This window comes from Cynoglossus semilaevis, chromosome 19 (assembly GCF_000523025.1).
Source record: "Cynoglossus semilaevis isolate Cse_v1.0 chromosome 19, Cse_v1.0, whole genome shotgun sequence".
Lineage (NCBI taxonomy): Eukaryota > Metazoa > Chordata > Actinopteri > Pleuronectiformes > Cynoglossidae > Cynoglossus > Cynoglossus semilaevis.
In genome coordinates, this window is record NC_024325.1 from 2,155,967 (window position 1) to 2,169,464 (window position 13,498).

The 13,498-nt window shown below is 40.3% G+C and overlaps 2 protein-coding genes across 5 annotated transcripts in view; one reads left to right on the forward strand and one right to left on the reverse strand.

Moving 5' to 3' along the window:
• The first annotated feature begins 208 nt into the window (after positions 1–208).
• On the forward strand, positions 209–3,539 carry si:ch211-266i6.3 (cytoskeleton-associated protein 2). The gene is made up of 7 exons (XM_008332270.3): positions 209–353; positions 627–692; positions 788–1,572; positions 1,673–1,988; positions 2,071–2,131; positions 2,707–2,947; positions 3,052–3,539. The coding sequence occupies exons 2-7, from the start codon at positions 651–653 to the stop codon at positions 3,308–3,310; spliced, it is 1,704 nt and encodes a 567-aa protein (XP_008330492.1). The 5' UTR covers positions 209–353; positions 627–650; the 3' UTR covers positions 3,311–3,539.
• umodl1 (uromodulin-like 1) overlaps positions 3,377–13,498 on the reverse strand; it is a 12,682-nt gene continuing 2,560 nt past the window's right edge. For 2 of the 4 annotated variants that reach the window (XM_017042015.2, XM_008332271.3), the window contains 13 exons: positions 13,008–13,194; positions 11,224–11,364; positions 10,427–10,687; positions 9,941–10,198; positions 9,619–9,731; positions 9,313–9,535; positions 8,858–8,995; positions 7,964–8,775; positions 7,700–7,860; positions 6,611–6,847; positions 5,399–5,555; positions 5,241–5,325; positions 3,377–4,813 (listed from right to left, as the gene is read on the reverse strand). In XM_017042015.2, the coding sequence (XP_016897504.1) occupies positions 4,626–4,813; positions 5,241–5,325; positions 5,399–5,555; positions 6,611–6,847; positions 7,700–7,860; positions 7,964–8,775; positions 8,858–8,995; positions 9,313–9,535; positions 9,619–9,731; positions 9,941–10,198; positions 10,427–10,687; positions 11,224–11,364; positions 13,008–13,194 (2,961 nt within the window). In that variant the 3' untranslated portion in view covers positions 3,377–4,625. The remainder of the gene's footprint in view (positions 4,814–5,240; positions 5,326–5,398; positions 5,556–6,610; positions 6,848–7,699; positions 7,861–7,963; positions 8,776–8,857; positions 8,996–9,312; positions 9,536–9,618; positions 9,732–9,940; positions 10,199–10,426; positions 10,688–11,223; positions 11,365–13,007; positions 13,195–13,498) is intronic. The other 2 variants (XM_017042017.2, XM_017042016.2) reach the window with 2 other exon arrangements.

The window sequence follows — 13,498 nt, forward strand, 5'->3', positions numbered from 1 at the left end:
ACATTTTTGTCTGTTGACAACTACGACTGTTTTGGGCGTAGTTACTCAGCACAACCAGTATGAGTGGAATCCTATTTGGTTTGAAACGTTCAGTTCAAATAGAGGGAACGAACACTAGACGGAATGAAAAAAGAAATCTCGTGATCGCTGACTCCTGCCTGGAAATCCGAAGGCATCCTATTTGAAAATCCTGTTCTCTCGCGATACTTTATTTCGACCAATCACATTGCAGCAGCAGCCAAGTCAAATTGAATGCTGTTTTCCTTCAGACGCTCAGTAAGGGTTCAGATCACTCTACTCGGCAACTTTAGAGGAGACATCTCCTCGTGGCGATCTACGAATTGCTGAGACTGGTAAGTCAAACGCTTGTGTTATTGATCTTAAACAATTTTATATGACAGTCAACAAAACGCAAATAAGTTTGTTACTTTCGCTACCATTAAAACTGTCTACAAAACCGCGTCTTTGCTATTCAACGTTAGAGCTAGTGGCAGGTAGTGTGGTTGGTGAGATAGTCTTTTTGAATGTTAAAGATGTAACGAAAGTTAGATGCTACTAAATTGCAACAAATGCTCGTTTGCCCATGTGCCATGACCCACTTTTAATTATTATATATGTGCTTTCAGAAAACTAAACAATCCTTTGACGCAATGGACAACGTCACAGTTTCTAAACGAAACAAATTTAATAAAGTAAGTTAACGTAACTGATCCCCCCCCCCCTCCCCTTGTATTGTAATCTTAAAGCGAATGCTGCCTAACCCCTGTCACAATACGCATTATTTTAGGTAAACAAGGAGAATGCTCAGCCAGCCAAAGGAAGCAAGCCAATTTTAAAACGAGATAAGACATCTGTTGTTCCATTCCATCTTAAAAGCAATGAGAAAGAAGAGGGTGTGACAAATAATGTCCTTCTTAAAGCCAGAGGGAAACAGACAGACACACGGTCTGCATCCAATGAAGCTCAAAAAAAGATAAAAACTCTGCAGAAACAAGATGCTTCTTCTGATGTCACGCAACAGCAAACACACAGGAAGGCATTCAGAAGAGACCAGGCTGAGAAAAACAAAAAGATCACGACAGAAGCTCCAGTAAAAGCCCCAACAGCTCTGCAAGCACCCAAGCCTGCTCCAGGCATGTACAAAGGCAAGATTGTCCAGTCAAAAATTGGATCTATTTGGAGGTCGAGCACCAGTGTGGACAAGTTGGATACTAAAACTGAGACGCAAAGAAAAATGAGGTCAAAGTCTGTAGATCTGCCACCCTGCAGAACGAGAACGACGGCACTCTCAATGACAAAGGCTGCATTAACAAGAACGGCACAGGAGTCCAACCGTGCTGTCACCAGCCGCCCTCCTGCTGTATTGTGCTCCGCTAGGCCTCCTACCAGGACCATGCAAGCAACACTAACCACTACCAGCTCCAGAAATCGTCCTGTGACTTCCACTAAGCAAAGTGGTTCATTCAAACCAAAGCCAAAGGTTCCAGTGACAGACAAAAAGGTCAACAAGCCTCCTGTCACAAGTTCCCTTAGTCAGTACAGATGTAACATGGAGACCATTGAAGAAAGAAGGTGATATTTATTTAATGACTATGTATCTTAAACATATTGTGATTGTTTTATTTAGATACAAATAAATAGAAAGTCTTACTTTAGTTTTTGTTTTCTGTAGAGCAAAGCTTGCAGAGTGGCTCGCTTCCAAGGGCAAGACACTGAAGAGACCGGCCATGACTGCAGCACCAGCCACACACACCAGAGTCTCCAAACCTGGAGCTCATCTAAGACCTCAGTCTTCTGCTGAGGCTGTGCAGTGTAAACCTGAACATAGTGTTGAAGTCTGTGAGCCTGACAGGCCTGCTGAGTGTGCACATAAACAGGGGGCAGAACAAGAAACGTGTGATCCGACTGAAGTGTTTATCAACACCACAGTGGAGCTGCTGGAAACCTCTGAGGATGGGCCAGATGACGATCAGGATAATGTGGATGATGTGAGTCTTTTGTACTTCTAGTCACATTCAAGTGTCAACTTTTCATTGTACACACTGGGGTTAATTGGTGTTTATTTTTCAGATTGTTGTAAACCTGTGTGAGGCTTTAGAGGCTATGGAAACTCCGTCGACAAGCAGTGATGGTAGGTTTATTGGTAACTATAACTATAGGTGCTAAAATTAGGGATGGCCTGATATTAGCATATTATGTAATATCTGTAAGAATCGTTATTGGTTTTACCTCCGAATATGAAAACCTGATAAGGCAATGCTTGGATTTAGCCAAATGTGCCCTAAAAATAGTTTTGGTAATAAATGGCTGTATATCAAAGTGAAAGTCACTAGATAGCAGCATTGCAGCTCATTTAATTAATCTCATACCCATACAGTGTTTTGTACAGATAAATAAATAAATAAATATTACCAGGCCTAGATCGGTATGGGTGGATATCGGAATCGGAAATTAAGTGTTTGGACAATATTGGTGTATCGGATATCGGCAAAAGTTAATATCGGACATCCCTAGCTTAAATGCTTTTAAATATCAATTGTATGTTTCCCCCAAGGGGGATGAATAAAGCCCTACTCTACATGTAGGGAGCTAAAGAAACATTTTGGTATAACTAGAACTCTAGTTATACAGATTGTATTGTCAGTTCTGTTCTTGTTACAGTTCTTCCGAGATGCCGCGTTTTAAGCAAATGTTTGTCTTTTTCAGAAGTGACAGCACTGACGGAGGAAAACAGTGGTGTAAAAGAAGAGGAAGGCAAACTAAATGGTGATGTTGTAAAAGAGATGAGTGAAACAGAAAGTGAACCAGAGGTGAAATCTGATAATGATGAAGATGAAAAAGAATTAGAAAGTGAGGAGGAGTATGATGATGATGTGATTAAGACCACACCAAAGATGGATGCGTCAGTGGTCAAATACAGTGTAAGGACAACTCCATACCTGCAGAGGTGAGGCTGCTGTTTTTGCTTTCAATGAGTTGATTTAGGGTTGCAGTAAGAATCAGTCAGAAACCAATCATTAATTGTTTCTCCATCACACCTACTGTGTCCAGTGTCAAGAAGACCATTGACGGTGAACTCAGCACGTCCAGGAGAAAGAGCAACATCAAAGACCTGAAGTTTCTGACACCAGTGCGTCGGTCGACGCGCATCCAGCGCAAATCGTCCCGTTTGCCTGAGATGCTAGTCGACCATGATACCTGTGTGTCATCATTGGCTGAGCTGGTGAAACTGGACGATGATCCCAATGCCTATATTTACAGGAAAAATCCTGCTCTTTTAGAGGATCTGCCAGATCAGCTCGGAGAATAGACGGCTCCGTGTTATTGTAAGAAAAATTGCTTATATTCTTTATTTGCAACTGAGTCACTTCATTGGTTGATTTTACTGATGTGTATTTCTTTGAATTATTTTATTAATATCTGTTGACCGTTCTTAACAGAGAACTTGGATCTTACGTATTTTATTGTTCATATCTCTACTAACAATTCAAATGTAAAGCTGACATCCACTACAATAAAAGAGTATCTTATAATAATAATAGCTGGTTGTCACTGAAATAAATTCAGAAATTTTCAACAAAAATAAGAGTTCTGCAGAGAGTAGGAGAATATGACTCATGACTGATCATTAATAGCCACTTGTTTTTTTTTATCAGATGATTGATTTTGTTTTTTTGTCTGATAATGCGGTCGGTTGTTCGGTTTAGCTCCGCCAACAACAAAGTAAGGCCATTAGGTTGTCCGCATGATTCGCCCCCCGGTGGCTCAAACGTGCAACTGCATATATATAAACAAGTTCCCTTCAAAAGGCTGTCTGCTCTATGTGTGGTTGTATATTTGAGCCACTGGAGGGCTCATGACTATAATGTAGTCGCGGGAAAAACTCTAGGAACACTATATCAACCTGGCCGTCATTTTACCTAAAATCTCTTTTTAATAAAAAAAATTGTGTCAATAAAAAAAAGAGTCAATAACACATAGCAAAACTTGATTTCATTTAAAGTAAAGATTTAATTTCCGCTCCCTGCGCATTTAGTGTACGTGCATGTGTGATAGAACCAGTAATTTTCAATATATTTTTTACTATCAACTTTTTATTCTTTATTAAAAACAAAATTCTTTCCCTTGCCCTGTGCTGCACGTGCCCTGCCACCTGCCTGTTGCCGCCGTCTTTTTCTCTACCACAGTAACCCTCCTTCCCTCCATCCTTTAGCTATTATTATTGTTGCTGCTGTTAGTGTTGTTGTTGTAACAATTTCTCAGAGCTCTGTACCCATCCAGAACATGTTTATTGTCTTAGCACAAGCACAGAGAAACAGAATAATGCTATGTAATTATAACGAGGTTGAAAATAGCATTTGAAGAAGATGGAGCATCATATTTTCCTTAGGATATTGTGTGATATCTGCGTATATTTACAATCAACACAGTTATTTTTACTTTAAATGTTTTAAATTATATTAAATATTGCGGACGCGTTTAAATAATCTCTGCCCAAGTTACTTGTATTATGTGCAAAGCTTGCGAGAGGTGGTGGGAAATAATGTGCCCATGGTACGACAGCGACACCTAGTGGCCATTTTCTGCAACAGCATCCAGGAAGTATTTTTTGTGGCCGTATTAGATTATGCGTTAAAAACCAGGTAGGTGAAGTTCTCCTGCTTGGGTTTGGCAGCGAAGTTGTAGTGTCCGATGCGATTCCGTTGGTAGTAGAAGATGCAGACTAAAGCACCGAGGAGGATGAGTGACAGACCAACTCCGAGACAAGCAAAGCCGGCAATGTAGGCTGGGTCTAATTCCTGCTCCGTGTCGACTGAGGAAAAAAGAATCACGTTGTAAACCAGTAAATGTGGTAAAGAAAAACACGATGGATAATGTTGAAATAGAAAATCTGGATAAGACATAGGTCATACAGTGGGAGAGTGGTTGGTTGCTGTGTATTACTGCATCTAGGTCGTGAGTTTTTGTGGTTTAATCCCATGTTCCAAATCACGCAGAATAGGTTCATTGTCAAATCTAATTCGAGCTGGATATAAAGGTGTGAACCCTGTGAATGGGTGACCCTGTGATAGAGTGACTTCCTGTCCAGGATGTACCCCACCCCGACCCAATGAATGCTGGGATTGGCCCTAGTTCCCACGAATAAAGTAATAAAAGATGGATCAAGCACAATAACAAAAATTAACTTTATAGGTTAAAATATAGGTTACACAAGTGTGTTTTTCAGCTTCACAACTTACAGTGAAAGAGTCTGTTCAACGGTCCACCTGAACAGATATCTGATCCAATTGTTTTTGCAGATCGAGATGTTCTACTCTGACAATCCTGGAAGGAAAGGAAAGCTGAATTTTACGGCATGGAATCTCCATAATTCACCGTCTGATCAGGGTGTACTTACAGGCACACAGGAGTCAGAGCCGACCTGTAAACAGATGTGGACCTGGCAGTGCAGGTAGACCACGTCCAGGTTGATGAAGGAGAATATCTGCACGGACACTCGAGAGGTAGTGGAGTTTCCGTTCACCAACACAGTGGTGTACATGTTCATGGGACAGCTGTGGAGACAAGCACACTTTTTAGACTGAGATTTTCATTTTATAGAATAGATATTTTAGTAACTTGAATGAAGGATTTCAGCCCTACATGTACAAATACTTCAAGCAGTTTGTCTTATTAAAACACAGAGTTCAAAACATTTTAAAAAAAAATAGAAATTATAGCTCCTGAATCAGAGCATGTGATTTCATTCTGTTTTAGCCAGCGATCCTATTTATAGTTCCTCAAGACCACCCAGCAATTACAGTGTTGTCATGGAAATCTGGGCACCAGCTGAATGGTTCTTTTTTTTTTTTTTTAACAAAGCAGAGAAGAGCTCTGCATTGATTATATAGAAAATGTCAAGTGGAAAACAATTACATTTGACTATTTTAGGTTAGCATTGATTTGGATTTATTCTTGTTCTTTTGTGATAAATACAAATACATTCTTTTTTTTAATTATTATTATTTTTGTGTGAAAGCATTAACTGGTGCTCTTGGGATGACATTTATGTTTGATCTCTACCTCAACCTCTGAACTTCTCGTTTTACTGGCATCTCCCCAAGAAATCTCAAAATCTTTACTGTCATCTTTCTGGGAGAGAAAAAATGCAAAATGAAACTAAGAATAAAACCCCAAAATATGAATATTTCATAGCTATACACACCTCGTTGTTGCTTATAGTAAATTTGACAATACTGTTTGAAGCAAACACCTGGTTTTGTCAATAATCTTAACCCTCATTTGTGACAACAGTGAACGGCATCAACAGGGCCGTGTGGTTTGTTACAAGCATTGACCACTGCTATTTGTTTTACCTTCCTTCTTCAATGTTTTGTAGTATCCTTATCTTACTTTCCTTTCTCTTCCCCAGAATATTTTACACTGTGTTAAGCTTAAATCAGATACAAATATCCAATTTGAAATTGGAAAATGTGAATGGTATTGTGAACATGAAATTATTTCACCTTGGAGTCAAATACAGTTTTTCTTTTCTAACTAACCTGGATAAATCCTTACATTAACCCTAACAAACATTGTCAGTGACAGAGTGATTTTTGTAGAAGCAGACCTGTTCTCCAAGAAGGTGTTGCTGTATGAAGCTGCAGGATTTGGGATGGGAGTTGCCCAGCACCTGTTGATGACCACTTTAATTTGCTCCGAGCTGGTGTTCAGTCTGACCTGCACTACCACCGCCTCGTCTCGGGACATTGTGTAGTTGTACGGCAGAGGCACTGTGCCATTCATGAGCTGCACCATCACGTGGAATGAGCCCAGGCCCATAATGATATCTTGGATCAGATCGTACCTGCCGGTGAGTAAGAACAAAGTTTCTCAGAATTCAGTCACATGTAGCATAAACTACATCTCCCATAGTTCACGTTGATTTTGTGACCTAACTCCCAGCATCTTGGTCAAGTACTAGACCAGTGTTTCCCAAACTTTTTTTTCTGGGACCTATATTTTAAAAGTCACAAACCTTCATGACCCAAGTCAATAGACATTATTCGTAAACTCCTGGGAAACATGATGAGAGACCCAAAAAGAAAATCTCTTGTGACCCAGGATCGCTACCCAGTCTTTGGATAACAATGCACTAGACTGTTTAATAAATATTATTCCTGTTTTGCCCACAACTTAGACTGTGGCCCCTTGATTAATTAAGGGGCCATTGGTATGGGCATCACTTTAGTAAATACAGATATCATTTGTTGAGACAAATCATGTGGTAATACCTGAGTATTTAATTTTCAATATTACATACAAAAAAATGTAATGTACATGTAGAATTAGAGATCTGATAAAGCTTTGACCTAAGGCACCGTGTGCAAGTTACTGTTTTTTTTATTTGAGAGAAAATGTTAGGGGTTGTTGTTATAACCTTGATTATAGTTGTGAAAATTGTAAGTTGGTGTTACATTTACATATATAATAATATAATTAATGATCTTTAAAAGTGAGTAAATACCTGAACATTATGAACATATGAAACCTGGACAAGTATTTATTTGTATTTACTGTATTTCACAATGATTTTTTCCATGTACTGCTCCAGCTCCAGTATGAGTCATACTGAGGTTCTTTTGTAACAATGACACATACAGGGGGTGAAAAAAAAAGCTGAAATTATTTTCTACAGCAACTATGTAAGGTGTCATACCCCATGGAGTTGAAGTTAGCAGAAATGAGCTGGCTCCTCAAATAGGTGCACACGACAGGCACTTCCAGTCGAATTCTGGGTACCTCCACTGTTCCGCTGGATGAGGTGAAGGATGCCATGCTGTTGAACAGGGTCACGGATGCTGTGTAGTAGGTTTCATTCTGAAAAGAAGGAGAAACGTCGGAAGCGGCTTGAGTTTGAGCTGCGTCAGCTCAAGAAAGAGACCTACAATTCACACGTTTTTCAAAGCACACCAAGACTCACTTGCATCAGCATTGTGCTGCACTCATCCCAAGCCACAGTCAGTCGGACGTGGGTGGCATTGGCACCCTTGACACCACATTCCACCAGGCCTAAGTATAGTGCATTTTCCCTAATGTTGGCTTGGTGAAGGAAGTCTCTGGCCACTGTTACGGTGATATCAGCAACACTGCACTGCACTGAGATGGCCCCTGACATGAAGATGTTCCCTAGGGCAGCAGTGGTTGTGGGTACTGGAGCAGGAGAGATAGTAGTAGTGGCGGGCGTTGAGGGAGATGTAATGGATGTCACTGGGACTGTGGTGGTTGTTGGAGCAGCTGTGACCGATGGTGTAGTGACTGTTGTAGAAGGAGTAGTGGCAGCTGTTGGATTAGGGGTAGTTAATGATGGTGGTGTGGTTGTTGGGGCCGAAACTGTAATGGTTGGGGTGATGGTATTGCCCACAGTAGTGGCAGTTGTAAAGGGAATAATGGTGGTTGTCAGATCGGTGGTAGTTAATGGTGATGTTGTGGTCGTTGGGGCCGAAACTGTTGTTGTTTGAGTGATGGTATTTCCTGTAGTAGAGGTGGTCATAGAGGGTATAGTGGTGGTTGTTGGGGTGGTGATGTCCAGTGCCATAGTACTGGTGTCAGCAGTCACCGGGGTAGGAATGGGCACAGTAGTGGTAATAGCAGCGGTTACTGGCTCAGTAGCTGTTATTGGACCAGTAGCTATCAAAGCAGAGCTGGTGGGTGATGTTGAAGTGCTGGAAGTCATGGAGCCTGACGTTAAAGAGACAGCAGGAGACGCCGATGATGTCATTGGCTCCAAAGCAGCTGAACAAGATATTCTTGTTACAATATTGAAATTCATGATGTGTGAAATGAAGCTGTTAGACTCGACCCCGCCGCCCCCTACCTCGACAGTCTCTCCCCGGTCTGTCTGGGTTGTTGTCGGTAAATCCATCCTTGCAAACACATGAGTAAGAGCCCCAGGTGTTTGTGCAGTTAGCCCACTGGGAACAGTCGTTATCATCTGATGTACATTCATCAAAGTCTACAAAATTACAAAAAAAACAACAAATTAAACCAGTTGTAGAGCAGTTGAGGAGAGATTAGATGACACAGCTAGCCTGCTAGTTAGCTAGTGCCTTCATTAGTTCTAGTTAGTTTGTTAGTGCGGCAAAAAAACTAAAACAACAATAGACAGTAAGCCAGTTACAACAAGTATGAGGTCCAGTTTATATACATACATATATTGTATATATCTTTTTATATATTGCTGTATATTGCTGAATTCACTACGGGGGGGCCGGTTAAAACATATATTTCACCCGTCCATCTGAGCATGGGTTTCAGAAACTCAGGACTTACCTCTTATATTTGTTCTGTTTCTGTCCACAGTGTACCTGGAACTATTTGTGAGGGAGTTTATCAATGCAACAGAAACGTCACTGATGTCGTGGCTGCTACTGGGTCTGACGACGATGAAGGTCAAGTTGACCACCACGCTCCCCTGTGAAATGCTTGTGATCTCGATTCTCACCTCTCCTGAATCCACCAAAGCCTTCATCTCTGGAGACAGAGACTGGTAGAACTGTTCACAAAAAGGTTATAAAAAAAACTTCAATATATTCACAGCTCACACTCGCTCACGTACACTACATGCACTATACCCACCTCCGCTACAATGCCTTCAGTAAGATTTCTGTAGGCCTCACTGCTGCTGTTTTGAAGGTCTGTGGTGAATTCTATGTTGGTGAGTCGAACTGTGGCATCTAGAGTCTGAGCATCTGTGGAGAAAAGTATCCGTACAAGTAATACTTCACCACATGTCAATTTTTTAAATAATTGTTTTCATAGTTTTTTAAACTTATATACAATATATATTTGAAAACTGACCAGGCGTGAACACCCATCCATCTATTGATCCATTCATCCATCCATCTACTGATTAGGCCTAGAAAGATCTTCAATAAGTCAAAGAGAAGTCACTCCATACCTGTTCTGACAAGAATCTGTGAGGCGGCTCCTTGCCTCTCACAGGCCCGTGGTATGACTGTGACACTGTAGACAACCCCGGGGTTCAGTCCCAGCAACGTCTTTATGGTCTGATCAATTACCCAAGAATCAATGACCTCTGAACCCTTGCTTAATATGACTTCATAGGTCTGGTTGGACCGAGACTGACTGGACCAGTAGACACTGAAGGAGATTCCAGTGATGTTACATGACATTAGGGACGTGATGCTGGGAGGAGCTGTTGGGGGGGGGGGGGGGTAAAAAAGGGGGAGACGAACAAAGCGAACATCTTTATAACTCATTGAAATAGGATACAACACATACTGTAACAATAGGCATAGAGAATTCATGCAGTATTTTAAGGGATTATTAGATTAGATTAGATTACAGAATGGGTGTTGCCTGAATAATGTCAGACAAAAGCTATCAAGTCTCTCATCAGACAGAAAAAAAATAGTTTTCTTACAGCATACTGTTGTCAGCGGAGGTATCTCTGTGCTGCTATAACTGTCCGTGGTCGTCCACAGCAGAGAATGGGATGAATTATAGGAGACATAGTTTGTATCAGTCAGTAGTGTAGTGGTGCTGATCTCAGACCAGTTAAAGAATCCAGTCACGCTGGTGTCTGTAGCTTCCACTGTGGTGTTGGACACTGGGATGAAGGTTGTGTTCATGGGTGGGTCAAAGGTCGTGGGGATCTCTGTGGTGGTCAGTACCTCATCTTCAACTGAAAATGAAGAAAAACAGCACCTTCAAATACACAATATCAAGTTTTATTTTAGCCTTGTCATATCTGTCTATAATTAAATGCCAGGGTTATGAAATAACATATTTGTGTCAACATTTTGTGTCAACATTGTAGACATGCTGCTGCACTTGACAATAACGTAGTTACAAGTGAGATCAAATGTTACGTGCAACTCACGTGAACTTTTACCTCTGGACCAAATTATAGTCTCTCTGGGTACGATTATATTCTCATAAAGAAGAGGACATGCACAATTATGAAAATGTTTCAAGGTGTCAGGAACGGAAATGAGAATAAATCAGATGAAACAGATTTTGGATTGCACTAACTCTTCTGAGAGATGGAGAATGAAATCTGTTTTTAATTATGCATTCGCTTTTTAAACAAGCACTTGCCAGAAGTGGGGAGTGGTCATATAATTCTGTCATCATCTATATTTCCCTAATCCTTAATCCCTTGCTTTTCCTAATGGTAACTAAAAAAACATACACGCACACCCACAGACTCGCTCTCACTTGTACAAATGAATCCAGGGTTGCTGGGATCAACATCCCTGTATCCTTGGCGACATGTGCACTGGAAGGATCCCACTGTGTTGGTACAGTCAGCTTGAGGCGAGCACTGATGGAGAACGGGCTCCACACACTCATCTACGTCTGAAAATACATACATGAGAAATGGCACATGCACACAGTCCAGACTGTTAGCGCTCATGTGACATAGACAGCAGTTCAAAGCAAATGTGTTTTGTTTACTTGCTCCATTACATTAATAAAACTCCACATATACCCCACAGTACTATGACATTAAAAACTATTCTATTCTACACAGATATGTACGTACCTGGTAAAGCTGACCACTGCCTTAAATATTATATCTGTTATGCATTATATTTTTGGACCTTTAATCTTGTTAATGATGTCAATTAGATAATACCTAGATCTAACAACATCTTAATCTTACACAAAACTTTAATTTACCTCGATGCATCTTGATTGACATGGGTATTTCATATTGCACAAATATACAGCAAAAAAACTTTGTCTACATGTTCAGCACCACATGAAGCCATCCATCCATCCATCCATCCATCCATCCATTATCTGCCACTTATTCCTTCACAGGGGTTAAAGCACTCTTCAATTTATTTTACATATTAATTATGCGTAAATGTTAATGTAAAGAAAGATTAAGAAAAGAAAGAATTTACACCCTGTTTGAAATCTGTTATCAATCAAAACAAAATGTAAGCATTTGATTCTGTTTTGTCTTCTTTTTGGTGTAGACTTGTTATTTCTAATATGAAGAACTGAAGAAGCCTCTTGGATTAGAGGTGAGACATCTTCTTTTAGAAAATTCACGTCCAGTTGCCTAACAGAACTTTTTAAAACTTGACCATGACCTGGATGACTGAGAATCTTCATAGACATATTTCTAATGTGTTTTCCATTCCTTGATTCAAAGGTCACTCACTGACGTCAGATACACAGAAACAGACCTTTAAAAGAAACAGACGATCACTCACATCAAAGATTATTAGCCCACTCTGTCCTCACTTTTTATATTTATTCAAGGAAACTTATTAAAACAGCAAATCTAACCTTGTATAGCCCTCAGAGTTCAGAAAGCACTCGTATGTATTAACCAGCATTTTTTTGCCGCAGCAAATCACAGTCCCGACACTGTGTCCCAACCACCATAAAATAGCTGGACTGATTCATTCATTAATGTATTGTGTTGTATGAATTCATGCTGACACAAATATTTCAATATGCAAAGACAGCTGAAATCATTTCCTTTGAGAAATTCGGTACAAACCTTTTTCTTACAACCCTAATTGTAATGTTTTCAGGTTAGAACAGGTCGGACCTGAAATACTTGTCTCCCTTGTTGTTCTAATTCAAAGGCTGAGACATTCAAGGCACATCATCATTTTGGCATAAAGGGAAGAATGAAACTCTGCTGCAAGGAGGAAATAATCTGCCAGATGACAGTGTGAAGTTGATTTGATGTGTGCCGCAGTGTCTTATTGTGTTTGTACAAATGTATGATTAATTCGTGACTAATGTGCGTGCGTGGTGTTATTTTTCCGTTACCGCAGGAAACATCTAGCAGTCAACTGCCACTCATGTAGAAGTGGTGGGAGAAGGAAAGTGAGGTGCAACTGAGTCATTTTTTCCTGAACACTGTGTTCTCTGCTTGATCTACAAGAATGTCGCTTCTCTTTTAGAAAAGCAAAAAAAAAAAAACCCCAAGTAGCTTAAATCTTAAAAGTGACAAACAACCTGTGTCTGCTTACCTTCCACAGTTACTGACGACACTTCCTGTATGTGTTTGAGGAGCAGATGAAGCTTCGATGTGACATCGTCCAATGACAGAGTCTCGTTGAGGTCTATGAGCAGCGAGGTGGCAGTTCTGTATGGGTGCACAGGCCACGAGCTGAGGTAATGAACTAAGACGTCATCGAACTGCAGCGCTCCACTGACCTTAGATAAAAGAGATACAAGGAATTTAACCTTAGGATGTTAGAAAATGTGATGCTGACGTGAGAGACTGAGGCTCAGGAGTGCAGTGGCTTGACATAGTCTGCTCTGAAACTGTCATAGAAAAAGTGGCGATAACTCATTTGTGAAGATACTGTATGTTAATCAGTTTTCTGGACTAAACTAATAGAGAAAATTCTTTTATCGGATCAGTCAAAGTTTCAGTCTGTATTTGAGATTAAGAGTTCAATCTTGGTAATGTATGACGATGCATCAGTGGTCTCTATACATATATATATATATATAT